Here is a 16194-nt window from a genome sequence, read left to right on the forward strand (position 1 = left end):
TGAAACGACCGGGAATCGATGATGAGCTGAAGGTTGTGAACATGTGCAGTCGACGTCTTGCTGAAGGCGGTCCACCATGCGGGAGGGAGGTGTCAGGTCACTGTTGAATCATAGGTCGAATGATGCGACTGGGTCAGGATGGTCGAGGAATGCCTGTCTCTCACACACATGACTGCTTGTCGAGATTTGGGGGAATGTCATCGAGACAAAGAGGTCCGAGCGTTGATTGGATCGAACAGTCAGATCGGCAGAATGTCGTGCTATGCCTTTGGATATCGCTAATTGCTTCTTTGTCTTGCCCCAACATTCTGGCTGACGCGATATGATTTACACTCGGAGGGCAGATAGTGGTCCTTTTACTGACCCCTTCCCAATGTATGTCCATTCCTTCCTTCCTTCCTTCCTTGACACTCCCGCAACATTTGAGTTCATCTGTGTGATCGCACGCAGCACTCGCGACCATGTGGAAGCAGTACGTAGTGCACGAGCAAGGGGTCACACTTTACCGTCATCTTCTTCCTCCGTACGACCGACCGCCCGATTCCTCTTCCTGCCGACCAGTCGATGTCTGGGTGAAAACACGCAGTCAGGTCTCGCCGAGCCCATTGATTTCTGCACGGTCTCAAGATTCCGTCATCTCGACCCCAATCACCACTACCACGACAAGCAAGAACGTCAACAACCGAAAGATAATGACCCTGGCTGTGTCTACTCCTCCTACAGTAATACCCGCAAGATCAATTGAGCAGATGCGGGGAAGGGTAGACCGATTAGTAGAGAAGGAAAGGGGAAGAAGAGAACAAGGGGCAAGCAACGAGGATTTCGGGCAACATCCTACACCGGCTTCAACGCCAATGATCACATCCCCTACGACGCCATTATCTTCAAATCCTTTCCTCTCAGACGAATCCCTCCATGACCCCATCATAATACAAGACGACGTCGATGATGCCAAGTCCATTGAAATGGACGCTGCAACAAGGCCGTGTCCCCCAACACCACCACGATCGGAGTCTCCAGTACCTTCCTCCCAACATCGACTTCCGTATACTTCAATCACTCGACCGAAGCCTGTGTCGAGTCAATACCCTTTCGAGTTCCATTCTTATGCAGGCAAAAGTTTTGGCCTACGAGCTACACGAAGAGTACGACGCGGCGAACTCATCATCAAGGAAGCACCATTTCTGACTATCCCCGTGGAGGACGTCAACGAGACAATCACCATCGATCACATCCTTCCATCCTTACCTTCTTCCACGTGTCGATATCGCGAAGTGCTCCATTCGTTCGCTTGTAGGAAGGATGCAAAGGCGGAGAAAGACTATTATGTGAATTTGGTGGAAACCAACTCGATACCATTGCGGGGCGAAGATGGAAGTTCTTCCTTGGGAATGTTCGAACATATTTGCAGAGTAAACCACTCTTGTACTCCCAATAGCGGATGGAGATGGTACGAGGGGGAGGGATATTTGCGTGAGTAGCGATTTGAACGATTTGAACGATTTGAACGATTTCATTGAATTCCCTTGGCTCGATGACTTCGCTGACACTCCCGTTCAGACCTCTACGCGTACACCGACATACCTCAAGGGGAAGAAATCACCGTATCTTATCTTCCCGACGTGACATTGCCACGCCACGAACGACAAACGCAGCTGCTGAACGGCCTCGGTTTCGTCTGTCTCTGTACCGCATGTTCATCCTCGGTATCAGATGTCTACAGATCCGACACATCCCTCGCACTCTACGGATGTTTGAGGGATCAATGGGTGGACACCCACATCGTCAACTATGCTTGGGACCTTGATGGCGCACTTCGAAAGCTTAATCAGGCAATGGACATCCTCCGATTGAACAAGAAATACGATGCGATGGGGGGCGTATTGGAGCAACTTTTCGACGTGTACGCTGTCCATGGGATGATGGAAGAAGCTAGGATGGCGGGGAGAAGAGCTCTGGATCATTTCTCGACGTGTCTTGGAGACGTTGGTGGGACAGGTATATACGCGAGGTTGGTTGAGGATCCAACAGAGTACGAGCATTGGGGCGTTCTGAAGGATGAGGCGATGGAACAGCAGCAAGAACAGAAGAGAAGGAGGAAACGCCAAGATCAGGAGTCATGCTCTGTCACCAAGGTGAGTGTCGGTGGAATGGAGTACAACAGCCGATTGATCTGACCTGTGTGTTGAGCAGTTACCGAGATGGGATGAAGACGGACCTTATATGCCCGGAAAGGACTAGACGACCTGACCGTTGGAAGTTGAGTATATATGCGTATAGGCCTGTTGTTGCATATGATGATGACTTTGTGGTATACCGATGACGAAGGTATGATGAGCGAACGAATCTAGTATGGCTGAGTGTATTACGCCGTGATAGATAGCACGTCAATGATCTGATCTCCGACTATCCTTTCCCTCCAGGCGCTGGCTCAATAGCCCTGACCGATGTCATGAACGCTTTCCCCACATAGCCACTCGTGAAAGTGGTCATTCTAACCCCTCCGTCCCAACCCTCTCCCATCGCTTGCCACCAACCCCACATCCAAAGCCGGCCCCAACCCATCGCCTCCCGTGACCGCCTCAATCTCGCCCTTTGTCAACCCCTCCTTTCTCAGCTTCTCCTCGACAACACTCTTCTCTTCCATCTTTCTCCGTTCGTTCCCTTCCCTCCATCCTCTGATCTCCGATTCCGTTGCTATTCGCCCTTCTAATGCTAATGATGCGCGAGCTTGACGCCGGATCTCGTTCTCGGCTTCTCGAAGTCCGTGTTCGTATTGCAGTAAGTGGTTATCTGCGTGAGATAATGACGGAAATCAGTGCTGTATTTCGTCCAGTGATTGAGAGGTTGTGACGAAGCGCCGAGAACGGTTCTATATGGTCATGCCGGGTGTGGATGAAGTAAAGGTAACGTATTTACCTGCGCCGACAACAAGTCCAAATATCGTAGCTACACAGCGTAACTTGATCAGCTGGGATATCTTGGACGTGCAAGTTGACCGATCAGACTGACCTGACGTGGTCAAGAATGCCTTCAACCCTAGTGTCTGCCGTCTGTCCAGTACGTCAGCGCTGAGTGTCTGATTCTCGTCCGTTCATCGTTCATCGTTCATCCTCCTCAACTTTGCCAATCTGACCCATACGTTTGTTGACCACGAGAGATCGTGCAAGTGGCAAGTGGTTGGGACAACCTACCTGAATCCCGGCCAAGCATAATGACCCAACGTGCAAGCTATCGCTCCGTACACGGTCCATCTCGCGGCACCTTGCATCCCGCCGGCAAGTTGTATTTCATACTGCACCGCGGCGAGATAAAAAATACGACATGTCAGCTCAGCGATGACGGATCGAGGGAGGACGAGGAAAGTGGAGGTCTGTTTTCGGGTTTTGGGTCTCGGTTGTGGATCTGGGAAGAGGGGATGAACATACGGCACGTTGTTGATGTGCTTCTCTCCTCTCCTTCTCGGCTAACGAGGCTGATGAGGGCATCTTGCTCCTGTGTCCTCAGTACTATGGGTAGTGACAGATCGGCTCGGCCTTCTACATGTGTGTGCTCGAGGAGATACGTGAAAAGTCGAAATGCGATTGGAAGCAAGATGATCGGGATGGGTTGAATTGATCGAGTGAGTGGAGATCGCCGCCTTGTTTCTGCGTCATGCGAAGGAATCGTGGCGATCAGAGTTGGTTTTTTGGACATTGATCGATTGGATTATTCATGTTTGGCTGCAAAGAGCAAAGAGCGGGACTTTGACTCAAGAGAAGTATACAGTACATATGGAAGTAAGGGTGCTGATCTGACAACTTGTCTTCTCATATCGTACATATACAGAAACAGAATGACCAATCACCGCGTGTGGATATCCAAGCCAAAATCTGTTCCAGACGCTTCTGGAGAGGTGTGACCTTACACTGTTCATACAGTAATATCAGAAAGTCCAAAGACCGAAATAATGAAAGTGAGTTTTACTCTCCGCGACGTACCCCTGCATGAAGTGTTCCACCACTGCCTCATCTGATCTCTCTCTCTCTGTTTGCAGCCAGACGGACTCACAAGTTAACAGCTGGCGCTTCGACTCCGCTCGACGAGTCTGTGGCGGGATATCTGTGGTTTTGGAGCTCAAGCCCCGGGAGAGGGACCCGATGATATCCTGGGTCTAGGCAAAAGGGCAAAAAAGGAGGAGATGCTCTGCTCATAGATGAGTCTGTGACTCCGAACATTGATCATCAGGGTACTTCCTTCTACAGATTAGTGTGATTCTGGCACTGATAACCTCATTCTGTAAATTTAGATGACGAGTCACGCTGACCTGGGTGAGGTCGACCTCCCGGTAGCTTTTCCGACGGATGTATCAGTCACTAATGAAGAGGTGAGATTCCATATCAGGGCTCCAAGCGCTGTTTTGTGCTTCGTCTTCCCAGTGTTCGTATGTTCAACATCATGCCGAGTCAACCCCTTCCCTCAACATCGACTTGACGACTGGAGTATCCTCGTCCAAGCGTTGTACTGCGCTCTTGCCGACTTCTCGGGGCTGATCGGCGTGTTAGGCGGACTTGCGCGGATCGTCATATTCGCAGACCCAAGTAGCTCTCCTCCGCCTGGGGACGGCCCAACCAATTCTCGAATAGAATCTAGTTGAGCGTAATGACTATGACAGTGACGATCAAGCTTATAGTACTAATTGTAATGAGATGAAATGACTCCAGGAACAGGCAAAACGTCGTCGTGCGATGAGATATTCGCTTGAAGGGCACGAGACTTTCCCGATTCACAGCTAGATAGGGTGGAGACCTCTGTGCTGATCATTGTTTCCCGCGTCGTCTTCGACTCGGTCGGTATTCCACGTCCACGGGAAGGCGGTGGGTGCACCGATCCCGCCCGGTTTTGTGACGAACGAGAGCAACAATAGACAGAATAGGTGTCTAGCCTTCACTCCGCCCCGAAATCAAAGCCTCAAGCCAATTTTCGATAGGCCATCAGTATGACATACCACTACTCATCATGTCTTCCGCGGTTTCTTCCACCTAATCGTTTGACAGTTTTAGCCAATCACATGACCTGGAGATTGCTGCTTTTTAGAGCTCGTCATGCCCCAGCTCCGTCTTCATCTGCTTCCAGTCCTTCCACTCCCCAGCGCCTTGCAACATGTCATCAACCAGGAAGGAATTGGGATCGTCCACGCCTGACTCGTCCAGCGGTCCTACGGCTTGAGGAGGAGCTGGCCGGATGTTGATTTGGGGTCTGGCGGAAAGGGAAACGCCTAACGATCGTCGTAAAAGAGCTTCGACTCGTTCGAAGTACCTGTCGCGATTGACGATACAAGCTTCAGCGATGCAGAAACACATGCTATGTGTAATCGGGCACGATCATCACTCAGACTTACGTGGTCGGATCCGCGACACTGAAGCCACTTCTGACCAGAGTAGTATCGAACAGAACTCTGACTGTCTGCTTTAGTTCCTCCTCTTCCTCACTTTCCCTCAGGCCTTCATCGTCCTCATCGTCTCCACCAGGAAGATCTAGGACACGTTCCAACAATCCCTCGATCAGAGGGGATTTGGGGTTGATCTCCAACACCTTCGGTAGATTCTTCATCATTTGGAACATCGGGTCATCCTGAGCGTCCGCTTGGGCAGCCATGATACGCTGCATGTTGGCGGACCAGCCCATAGAGTCCACCACGATGGTACACGGAGACGTGACGAGACGATTAGTGAGAACGACTAGATGAGGGGTTAGCGGTGATCGAGGCTGCACGAAGAATACCAGCTTACCGTCGCTGATCTGGCCAGTCAAGTCTTTCTTCAGCCAGTCTGTCAAAGGCTTAAAGGCGACTTTCTGAGCCTCAAGCTCTTTCTTCTCTGCCTCGTGCTCGTCTTCGTCGCCGTACTTGAGACCCTTCTTGGAGACGTCGTGAGTTGTCATGCCCCTGGATCGAGAATCAAGTATGCTGTCAGCCATCATTTCCGTGCTGGAGACGGAACTGATCCACTCACATGAAGTGATCAAGTGCAGCCATCATAGGTTCATCAGATGGCAAATTCAACAACAAAACCTCGTATCCTCTCGCCAACAGCTTTTCTACAAAAGGTGATCGAGCAAGATCTTTGGGTGTCTCGCCAACGCTGGCAATATAGTAGATCTGTTTGGAGACAAGTTAGCTTATGACATACCAGAGTCCGTCTGAGATAGCCCACCTGCTTCTGTCCCTCTTTTCGGTTGTCGACATACTCCTCTAGACTGGTGTAGTTCGATCGGGTACTCTCGAATCTCAAGAGCTTCGCGAGCTTGATCTTGTCCTTCTCGCTCTCCAAAAGTCCAATACGCAGAGCGTTACCGTACAGCTTGGAGATTTCCTCGAACTTCTTGGGCTCATCGGCAGCGACTCGGGTGAAGAGGTCGAGAGCTTTCCGAACGAGGATACGCTGGAGCTGCGAGAGGAATCGGTGGTTTTGAAGCGTTTCACGCGACACGTTCAAACTGTGATTCTGTCAGCGATCGTTCACAAAAAGCACCAATAACCAGGACATACGGCAGGTCGTCGGCTGGGACAGGAGCAACGCGTCAGCTATGGATCGTTGATCTCAAAGTGGGTCATTCACCATCTACAGTCACCTTCAGGAAGCTCAACCATCTAGGCATGAATTCCTCTCCCAAGTCATCGGTAATGAACACTCTCTTGACCATGAGTCGAACGTTATTGATACCACTGGTCATCTTCTGCCAAAAGTCCTTGGGCAGCTGCGAGGGTATGTACATGATAGCTCGGAACGAGACTCCGGAGCCAGTGTCGCCCTTCGACAAATATCAGATCCTGACAGACAGAGACTCAATCTGGACAACTCACCTTGAATTGGGACCAACCGAGAGGTTCGGCTGCTGGGTCTTTCGAGACGGCCTTGTAAAATTCGATGTACTCCTCATCTGAGACTTCCTTGGGCTCTCTGTATATCGATCAGCCAAGGGTATCGTGTCAGACCATTCCACCTTGGACACTCACCTCATCCAGATTGGAGCCTTGTCGTTGACCTTAACCCACTTCTCGTCAACCTCTGTCTCGAACTCGTCCTCTTTGGGAGTCTGATCATCGGAATCAAGGTCGTTCTCAAACTCATCGTCATCTCCGTCTGCCACAGGCGACTGTGGAGCTGGTATGGGGACCTTTGTTGTCTTCCGTTCTTTGATATAGATAGGGAATGTCGTGGAGAAAGTCGAGTGTTTTTCGCTTCGCTAAAGTCAGCTTGTCTAGCCTCGAAGAAGGTTCAAGAAAGCTGACTTACATCAGATCTTTCAGCTTGTTGACAGACAAGAACTCCCCCTGATCCTCTTCGATCGTCAAGACGATCTCAGTTCCCCGACCGAGAGTGTTACCTCGAGGATCGGGGTAGATCTCGAATGAATCGCCAGTGGCAGACGAGACGAAGGTGTACTGAATGGGGTTGGGATTAGAGGAAGTGGCGGGAGGGAGGGACGATACGCGGACAGTGGGCGATACAAGGAAGCTTTATCAGATTTCGAAGGCCTCGGTCAGTCAATTTCAACCAGATCTCCAGCAACGCCGCCCCTCAGGACGGTCAGTGCATTGACATACCAACTGTAGAAACCAAGACCTGAAGTCTACCTGTCAGCTGGCCCTCCTGGTTCGAGCATAAAGAGGCAGCTCACCGAACTGTCCGATCAAATTCCCATCCACGCCCTTTCCCTCCTCCGCCTTCTTCAAGAACTCGCCGGTCCCACTCCTGGCAATGATCCCCAAGTTCCTCGTCAATTCATCCTTGTTCATTCCGATACCGGTATCTCTAATGATGATCTTGCCAGTCTTTCCTGCGCTTCCTTCATCCAGGTTGACCTCTATGGTGACATTCCCTTCACCCGCGGACATGACGGTCCGGTCCGTCAGTGCCGTCAATCGGAGTTTCTCCAAGGCATCATTGGCGTTTGATAGAAGCTCTCGGAGAAAGACTTCCTTGTGGGAATAGATGGAGTGGATGACAAGGGATCGGAGTCGAGATATATCAGACTGCGTATATGGGAGTGAGCGAGTTGGAGGACGAGGGAGACAAGGTCCGATGCGTTAGCTGATGTTATAGTTTCGAGATCAAGGGGTAGAACATACCTCATATCTAAATGTTTCCGTGCTCCCCTCGCCACCACTCTGCGCCCTGATCAAGGTCGCAAAGCAAGTCAGTACTGCCACAATCACGCCTGAAACTCTCATGATGCTCTCGAGCTCTTGATATTGCACAACACAAAGAATAGAACGATAATATCCTCAAAATATCTACGGTCAGTCGCGTTGGACGTCATGGAAGGTGCGAGTTCAGATGTGATGACGTGGAACCCTCCCTGTCAATTCAAACCTTGTTCCCGTTGACTTTTAGCCGAAGCGACCACTGCAACGCCGAAAGTCATTCCCGCGTCGAGGACCGTATGATATATAGTGATCGAGTGCAAAGTATTTCATGTTCTATCCATCACCATCTCCAACGCTCTCAATGTATTATTCTTCTCCTCCTTGATCAGATTCGCAATAGCTTTGAAGTTCGGATCTTTGGCATCCCCTACAAAGTCCACCAGGTCAGGCTTGAGCAAACGCAACGACATCGGGGGCGAGGAAGGAAGGTCAACCACCCACCTAGTAGCTGGAAAATAAGCGATTCCGTAGTAGTGACTATCCCACCTGCTCTTTCCAGTCGTCGAAGAGCGATTGGCACTTCTTGCTTGTTACATGACGACACTGCGTCCGCTAGGACGAAAACGTTGGGCTGTGGTTGAGTCCTCAATAGATCAAGTGCGGTTTGAAGCACGCAGACGTGTGACTGTGACGTTGGCACATCTCACATTGTAAACGAAGCGCCATGGCAGGATGAATTTAGCCTGGAGAGACACATACCTCTATGCCCGTGATTATGTACGTTTCGTACTGTTCTTTCTGGAGCAGATCTCCCGTATCATCTGTTACCATCGAGAACTGAGTCGCGTCAGATCAGCCTGTCAACCATGCCATGACATCGGTTGCATCTTTCCCCCTCACTTTGGTCTTTGGATGTATGCCCAAAGTTAAATGAGGTGATCCGCTCCCGAGAACGCTCGTGATTTCCGATACAGTGGCACCCAGAGCTAAGTCGTCGACCTCAGCCCATATAGATCGAACCGTATCCTCTTGTGTGACGACATACCTCGTGGGTTTTGCTCAGTAATCATCGTTGAAATCTGATCACACATGAGTGAATCATCCCGGTCGATTATCATGTTGACCTACCTCCAAGATATGGGCAGCCTTGACCATCTTGCATATCATTGCAGTCATAGCATCGAACCCATGAATAGCCGAACCTGTCCGTACCAGGAATCAACAACATTCTGCCGGACAAGCTGGAGGACTTACGAAATCGTTCTTGGACATCGCAAACCAATAGGATGGTATTTCTTGTGTTCATCTTTGGTGCAGAGCGGCTCTGGTATGTTAAAGGAGATTGTCTACGTCCTTTGACCTGTGACGATTAACAGGTAAGATCATGCAAGGACAGTGTCGTCTATGCGCCTTTGGGGGATGGTCGGAGTACGCTGTGTAACCGGTCAATCAATTAGGAAAAGTTTGTATACCCCTTAGAAAGATTCAAGGCACGGTTTCTAATCAGAGGTGACGTCAACTTCTAGTTGCCTTCTGCGCTCGAAAGTAATGTTCTCGATCGTTGTGTGTTTCGGTTTGTTTACATCTATCACAACGCTTCAAGGTCGCCCTCCAACGAACGAGAGAACATCACCTGAAGTCAGTACCAGCAATCCGATTGAGAGTGATCGGAAAATCAAGATGCCCCCCAAGACGCCGTCGGCACCAGCACCGACCGCTCAGCTGGGTTTGCAAGAATGGTTGAAGCTGTTATCCGCTCGAGGGGTAGATATGCGGATAGCCATGGGTCTAGCTGCGAAGATGTACGTCGTCCTCTTCTGACATGCTAAGCATTACCGACGAACCTGCTCGCCTTGTACAGCTACAAGTCTCATGGGACAATCGAGCGATTGTCAGAGCTCACCCCGCAGAAAATAGCTCCTCTCATCGAAGATAAAGAAGCTAGGAAGACGGTCTTGAACGCTGTCCGAGGATTGGCATCGGGTCAACCTGCCACCAAGAAGAGAGGGAGGGATGGGGATCTGCTTGAACCGCTCAAGAATGGTGCTGTTGAGCCGGAGATACCCCTGGACATGAGCTTCCACTATGTCATGGATGTGGAGGTGAGTTTAATGTCAACATAATCATCACTATTTCTTGTCATCCGAATTGTCTCAGTCTGGCCGATCAGTCTCAAGGATGTGGGATGACTGGGAAGGGGAGAGAAACGGAAAAAGGTCACAGCTGACCTCAACGCTCTGCAGCAACTCCTTCCGCTCTCGTTGACCACCAACCGTGCCCCCGTCAGTACCGCTTGGGCCTACACCATCTGTATCCGACTCGGCTTCGACCATCTGGAATCCCTCTCTATCGCGCAGACCTACGTCCATATAAACAGTCTGAAACATGCTCTCATGCTGGGCAACATTCTAGGAGAAGAGGAGACCAGAGAAGCAGAGAGGGAGGTAAGCGAGTTGCCGGGTGCGGAGAAAGAAGGGTGGGGGAAGAAGAGTCGGGATGAGCAGAAGAGAGGGAGAGGGAGGGGCTGGAAGGGGAAGGGACGGGAGGTGGAGAGTGTTGCAGTGTCAGCGGGGAGTGCTCAGCCTTGGGTCGGATTGATGAGAGCGAAGTGAGTGTGACAGACCTTTTCTCGCTTCTGTGGCGTTCAAGCTGACGATATCTCGTCAATCAGAATGTGAATTTCATCACCCTCACCCTTTGACCGTTCACTCAAGGGCTGACTTTTTCGCTCACCCTCAGCCCAATAATAGAGAGACCAGACGGTACCTGTCGAGCGATACAAAAAGGCGTACCGGTAGGACCGAGTCAAGTGAGTATCTTCTGCGCATCACCTCGAATTGCAGCCACAACTCATGTACGACCTTAGGCGTACCTGTACATCACCAAGACCTTCAAAGATTACACCGCACACGTCCTGGGAGCGATGAAGCTTGTCGCCGACTCGTATGAACCCGAAGAGCTGAATAGATTAGGATTACATCTATATGTGAGCGCGTCCCGGTCATAGATTATGGCCAGGGTCACGTTGGGAGCTGCTGATGTGCATTCAGAACGATTTCAAACCCGACGTGGTGGAATGGGGTCAACGAGGTATTTTGGAATTGGCAAAAGTGCTAGAAACAGTCAAAGGACCAATCGCAACAGATGATGCAGAGAAGAAAGCCCAACTACCCAGTTCTTCACAAACCGCCCCGAGCTCAGATCCGATAGACGATCCTGATATCAAGGATATCAAGGAAGATCTTGACCCCGATGGGAAGGAGGATGTTGCGGAAGAAGAACGGTCCCGGAAGAAAGTCAAGGTGGAGATGACGGTGGAAGAGTACGAAGCGCTGTTGGATGCGGAGGATGGAGCTGGGGGATTTTTGGAAGGTGGAGATATTGCAGGAGCAGTACATCAAGCTGGATAGATTAGTTGAATAAGTTGAAATCGCTCAACTGAACTTTCGTCCCGATAGCGGGCGGACGACCCATCAATGGAACGTTATTAGACAGACCATTCAGGGGACGGGGGTTACGATGCCCAACGGTCACATTGGCCCCATGACATACAGTCGTATCGAAATCATGCCATGCATAAATACCTCTAAGCAAGCTTGGCGTTCCTGCTCGAGACCTTTTGCCAATCGAGACTCTTGAACCAATCTCTAGCATATTCTCTTTTGTTCCAGACTCCGTACTTGTCACCGAGATAAGCGTGCTCAAACAGATTTAGGACTGCTACGGGGGAAGGATAGACGCCCAACTTCGAAGATCTGCTACTTCCACCGCCAGAAGCGCGTCTATTCAATGGAGGGAGTTGAGACGAAGACGAAGAAGGAGGAGGGGATGAGGCAGATGGCTCTGCAGTGGATTCGGGTAGAGAACCGGTTGAAGGGGGTTGAGCGAAGAGGGGAAGACTACCTTCTCGACCTCGCTGAGCACGTTGTGTGACTAGGAGGGTACCGGACGCGAAGGTGGGGATGATATCGAGATCGGCCTGGTTCTCACCACATCGAACGATCTGCCTCAAACGAAAACGATCAGCACGAGAATGAAGGACTAAGCGGATGGTAAGAGGTTGACTCACCCACAACCAACCACCTCCTACGATACCCTCTGCGTACGCTTCCACCTTTTCTTGCAGATCCCTGAACTCCTTTGGCACTTGTCTGGGTTCGTCGGTGGTCTGACATGACGATAAAGGTAGCTAGTCAGCACGAGGTTCTGCCATGTCTCAACTTTGTCCAGCCTCGAGCCCCCATCAATCTTCTCTGCGTCCACGTCCACGTCGTATACGGACGCTGCTCTATCCTCTGCAGTCAGGCGTAACAGCGTTATTACGACCGTTAGGTATCCGGAGCGTGCCAAACCCTCCTGGTCCTTGCATCGCTTTGCTGTCCGCTAAGAAGGAAAGGCAGACTCACCAATCCCTCCAGGAAGAAACTGTTGTTCAACAACAGAGCGGCGTAGTTGTACGTCAGACCCAAAGAGCTATCCCGCGCGGTCGACGAGAGGAGATCAGTCATGTCAAGTCCGTATTTGTCCCATTTCTGCTTTGTTTCGACGAGAGCGGGGTTGCCTACGTGGATCAAGGTGAGCGTCAATCAGAGCCGGAGGTGTGACATGAACCGGGAGAATTGAAGGAATAAGCACACAAGTGGGGAAGCAACAAGCCATAGATACAACTGGGCCGAATCAAAGTCGGAGTGAATGCTCGGTGCAGACGGAAGAGAAGATCAAGAACTCGAAAGTCAAACCAAGGGACATGTTGGTTCCAAACCGAAAAACAGAGAAGAGTACCATCACACAACCGACTCACTCCTGACCTCCGCCTGTAATCTCTCCCACAGACCACCCTGCCATTCCTGCAATCTGTCAAAGTTGGTCTTTGGCAGAAACCCATTCACGCCATCGAGGATCCTGTAATCTATAGAGGTGGTGTTGACTCCTGTGGCTGCTGCTCGGGAAGCGGAGGCCGAAGCGATGAACGATCGGGTCTGTCGAGGACGAGGGAGGGTCGATGAGAGGGCTGATCGGATGAGAGACGGGGTTGCTCGGGACATGTTGCGTACGTGAGTGATAGCAGAGTTGGTCGTAGACCGGTCAAGTAGTAGGGTATATTGCGATCTCAAGAGCTGCACGCACGCTAACAGTTGCAGTTGTTGTCACTTTGCCTGTCACTGGACCAACGAGATTGTGCGGTTCATGTCGAAAAAGTCGAAAGTCTCGTCTCAAGCATTAACAAGTGGGTCATCGTGGGAAAGTGAGACCCCGATCTCTAGAACTCACGTGACCTTTGCATGAGTGGATGTGATTTTTTGATTTGATACGAGCAAACGGGAATGAATCGCCGGTGTTGGATTGAGGAGATTTACGAGATCGATGATGCGCATCTATACGGCATTGCTGGGGATCATCCCTTGCTCTCCTTCCTTCTTTGACGTCGTCGATGCATGAAAGAAGAGACAGGATCTGGACCACGATCCCTAGTCTGCTGCAGTCAGTAGTCGCAGGCTAACAGGAAAAAAACCATATAACGAGCGATTGGAAAGAAGGCACCCCCTCCTGATCTAATGTTCATCCCATCAACAACAATCTTTTCATCAACTCGTCTTCGGTAAACCTAACACTCGAGTCATCAGAGCAAAGCAACATGTCGTCCAACCTTCGTAACGTCCTTGACCCCAAGTCGGTCTCCCTCTCGTACGTCGTACTCTTTTCTCCCTGTACCAGGTATCTGGATCCTCCCATCCTCGTTGTGATCTGACCTCTGTTTCCTATCCATAGCGTCTCCTCCACTACCCCCGGATCATCCAAGAAAAACCTCATCAACCCCTCCGCATCTGACGAAGATCAACCCTGGTCCGCCAATGTCCCTTCTTCCCTGCATCTGACCTTTCCCGAACCTATCTCCGCGACCCATTTCGCGCTCACCTTCCAGGGTGGATTTGTCGCTACCTCTGCGGCGGTCTGGGTCGCCAGGGTCGAAGATAGGGATGGGAAGGCGGTCGGATTGGGTTTGATGATGGGTGGTAAGGTGTACCCGGAAGATAGGAACAAGAGACAGATTTTCGAGTGAGTGTGATCGTGGTGTCCACTTGATCGAACCGGCGTGACTTGCTAAAGTCAATGCCGCTCCCCCATGACCATCTTCCTTGTATAACTCAACCTCTTAGAGAGCCATCCACTGAAGATCGTTCTACTCTTCAGAATCCCTTTCCCACCCAGCGGTCTCGCAACCGAAGACGAACAACCCACTTCAGCCACCACTAATGGCCCCAACATCGTCACCGAAGTCCTCCCGGACCACGCCTCGACTCCCGAGAAGCGCGAACACGCACAGCGACAGCGGGAAGGACAACAGCCTCCTCTCTTGACTGAGCTCAAAATCGAATTCGAGAAGAGCTCCGATCAATATGGTCGGGTGACCCTCTACTCTATCGAGGTATTGGGTGCCTAAGCCGTTACATTGCCTTATGGAATGCTTTGATTTGGCTGAACAGGCAGGTTTCGTCAATTGGAAGAACTTAGATGCGTGATATGGGTTCTTACATACACGACTGAGGGGAGTTGAGCACGTATGCACGCACATGTAGGCAGACGGGGCTGAGCATACAACGTGATTCGAGATATGTTATTCCAGCACCAAACAAAGACATATCATCATTGTTTACAGATTCAGCCTCTCACCCCCAGACCGACGATCATGAAAAGCCGCAAGGTCCTCCATCGTGACGCCATCACACACGTCCGGCCGCATGATGCGGTTGTCGGCAATGAAGTCATGTCCAGGATCTGATCTCTCCAGTCAATCTCTGCGAGAGCTATTCCATCCATGCGCCAAATCTACACTTGTCTTCTCTAAAGCTCGAGTAATCAGGTATCCTGCAAATTCACCGACCCAACGGTACTGCCTGCTCCAGACAATGTTCCGAGAATCCCTGATATAGTGTCTCTGAGCGCAGAGGGCAGAGGGGAGCAGAGCTTGCATATTTACCAGTGAGCTGATCGTTCAAAAGGGCACAGACACGGACGAACCCGCAGCGATCAATTCATATGATCACCAGTAACTGTAGCTAATTCTCCGAAACATACTCCTTCATGGCCCCATGTTCTTATCAGCATACCACAGTCAACCCAGGCATGAATCCCGACTCAGAGACTGCTCCCAAACAAGCTCAAACCTCACAAATGATGAAGATGGTTTCTTTTTTCCTTGCTCAACTTTATAATACCATCAATTTGGCTTGACTTCCATCTACGGCCATAGAACACAGAAAGCATTCCATCCCGTCCGCTTTGGAAAATTAAGCTGTGTATCGCTCGGTTAGTACCAAGGTGGGGGACCACTTGGGAATCCCGGGTGCTGTAGTTTTTCCTTATTTTTCGGTGGAGACTTCTTCGCCTTTGCTTTGGTTGAGAGAGAGCTGAAAGTGGGCCAAGTCGGATCGAGAGGATGATCGACGTCGGAGTCGGAGATTTTGGGATCGTTTGATCGGTCGATCTGTTTGATGAGAGAGGACCGCGCGTGAGATGTGATTTTATGAATCATCCGAAAAAAGGCGGTGAAACGCACAAAACAAACGGCCTTTTTGCTACAACGAATGAGGGGTTGGTTGCCCTTTTTCTCCGAAATGTAAAGGTTCATTGCGGCGCATTCTTGTACAATAAATAGCCTTCTCAGCCCCACGAACAGAGACTCAACTCAAGAATAGCTGAGGCACGATCGGGAGCTGTGGCCGACCCTCATCTGTTGTGCTCTGGACAAACGCGAGGAACAGCAACTCAATATTGGCGCGAAGGTGTGGAGGAGAAAAGTTGCATTTCCATCCTACCTTCCGCCACCTTGATCTTACCGGTTGAACAGCATTATCATCTGCCCAATCTTCCACTTCCACCCAAACTATTTCTACGCCTATACATCGACGTCCACGTCGACTATAACTGATACTCACTCCTCCCACGTGCGGCGCAATCTCTCCATACCAGTAGTTGTATCTCTCCTCCACAATGATACCGTCTTGACCTCACTTCCCCGTTCCATCCCTCTTATCCCTCCCCCGTTCTTCGGATGACGGCGA

The 16194-nt window shown here is 50.7% G+C and overlaps 7 protein-coding genes and 1 non-coding gene across 8 annotated transcripts; 4 read left to right on the top strand and 4 right to left on the bottom strand.

Annotated features, from left to right (window-relative positions):
• Positions 1–461: 461 nt before the first annotated feature.
• On the top strand, positions 462–2241 carry IAR55_004806 (uncharacterized protein; the record flags this gene model as incomplete). The annotated part of the gene is made up of 3 exons (XM_066947902.1): positions 462–1473; positions 1561–2135; positions 2194–2241. The coding sequence occupies 3 exons, from the start codon at positions 462–464 to the stop codon at positions 2239–2241; spliced, it is 1635 nt and encodes a 544-aa protein (XP_066801361.1).
• Positions 2242–2494: 253 nt separating this feature from the next.
• IAR55_004807 (uncharacterized protein) lies at positions 2495–3488 on the bottom strand (the record flags this gene model as incomplete). Its single annotated transcript, XM_066947903.1, has 5 exons — positions 2495–2793; positions 2920–2949; positions 3013–3053; positions 3195–3295; positions 3429–3488. The coding sequence occupies 5 exons, from the start codon at positions 3486–3488 to the stop codon at positions 2495–2497; spliced, it is 531 nt and encodes a 176-aa protein (XP_066801362.1).
• Positions 3489–5072: 1584 nt separating this feature from the next.
• Positions 5073–8215, bottom strand: IAR55_004808 (uncharacterized protein; the record flags this gene model as incomplete). Its single annotated transcript, XM_066947904.1, has 13 exons — positions 5073–5298; positions 5381–5720; positions 5772–5926; positions 5994–6139; positions 6195–6477; positions 6530–6542; positions 6600–6792; positions 6845–6941; positions 6998–7222; positions 7278–7499; positions 7589–7607; positions 7663–8017; positions 8114–8215. The coding sequence occupies 13 exons, from the start codon at positions 8213–8215 to the stop codon at positions 5073–5075; spliced, it is 2376 nt and encodes a 791-aa protein (XP_066801363.1).
• Positions 8216–8457: 242 nt separating this feature from the next.
• IAR55_004809 (uncharacterized protein) lies at positions 8458–9437 on the bottom strand (the record flags this gene model as incomplete). Its single annotated transcript, XM_066947905.1, has 7 exons — positions 8458–8558; positions 8633–8816; positions 8891–8968; positions 9032–9117; positions 9177–9210; positions 9260–9333; positions 9386–9437. 7 exons carry the CDS (start codon positions 9435–9437, stop codon positions 8458–8460), a joined length of 609 nt encoding a protein of 202 aa, XP_066801364.1.
• Positions 9438–9811: 374 nt separating this feature from the next.
• IAR55_004810 (uncharacterized protein) lies at positions 9812–11541 on the top strand (the record flags this gene model as incomplete). The annotated part of the gene is made up of 6 exons (XM_066947906.1): positions 9812–9933; positions 9993–10233; positions 10375–10739; positions 10871–10940; positions 10998–11117; positions 11182–11541. The coding sequence occupies 6 exons, from the start codon at positions 9812–9814 to the stop codon at positions 11539–11541; spliced, it is 1278 nt and encodes a 425-aa protein (XP_066801365.1).
• A 176-nt stretch (positions 11542–11717) lies between these two features.
• IAR55_004811 (uncharacterized protein) lies at positions 11718–13176 on the bottom strand (the record flags this gene model as incomplete). Its single annotated transcript, XM_066947907.1, has 4 exons — positions 11718–12134; positions 12201–12299; positions 12538–12692; positions 12933–13176. 4 exons carry the CDS (start codon positions 13174–13176, stop codon positions 11718–11720), a joined length of 915 nt encoding a protein of 304 aa, XP_066801366.1.
• Positions 13177–13766: 590 nt separating this feature from the next.
• IAR55_004812 (uncharacterized protein) lies at positions 13767–14573 on the top strand (the record flags this gene model as incomplete). Its single annotated transcript, XM_066947908.1, has 3 exons — positions 13767–13816; positions 13901–14188; positions 14324–14573. The coding sequence occupies 3 exons, from the start codon at positions 13767–13769 to the stop codon at positions 14571–14573; spliced, it is 588 nt and encodes a 195-aa protein (XP_066801367.1).
• A 799-nt stretch (positions 14574–15372) lies between these two features.
• On the top strand, positions 15373–15487 carry IAR55_004813. The gene has a single exon (XR_010824800.1). It is a non-coding gene; the product is annotated as a 5S ribosomal RNA (ribosomal RNA).
• Positions 15488–16194: the final 707 nt, after the last annotated feature.

Source organism: Kwoniella newhampshirensis, chromosome 9 (genome assembly GCF_039105145.1).
Source record: "Kwoniella newhampshirensis strain CBS 13917 chromosome 9, whole genome shotgun sequence".
NCBI lineage: Eukaryota > Fungi > Basidiomycota > Tremellomycetes > Tremellales > Cryptococcaceae > Kwoniella > Kwoniella newhampshirensis.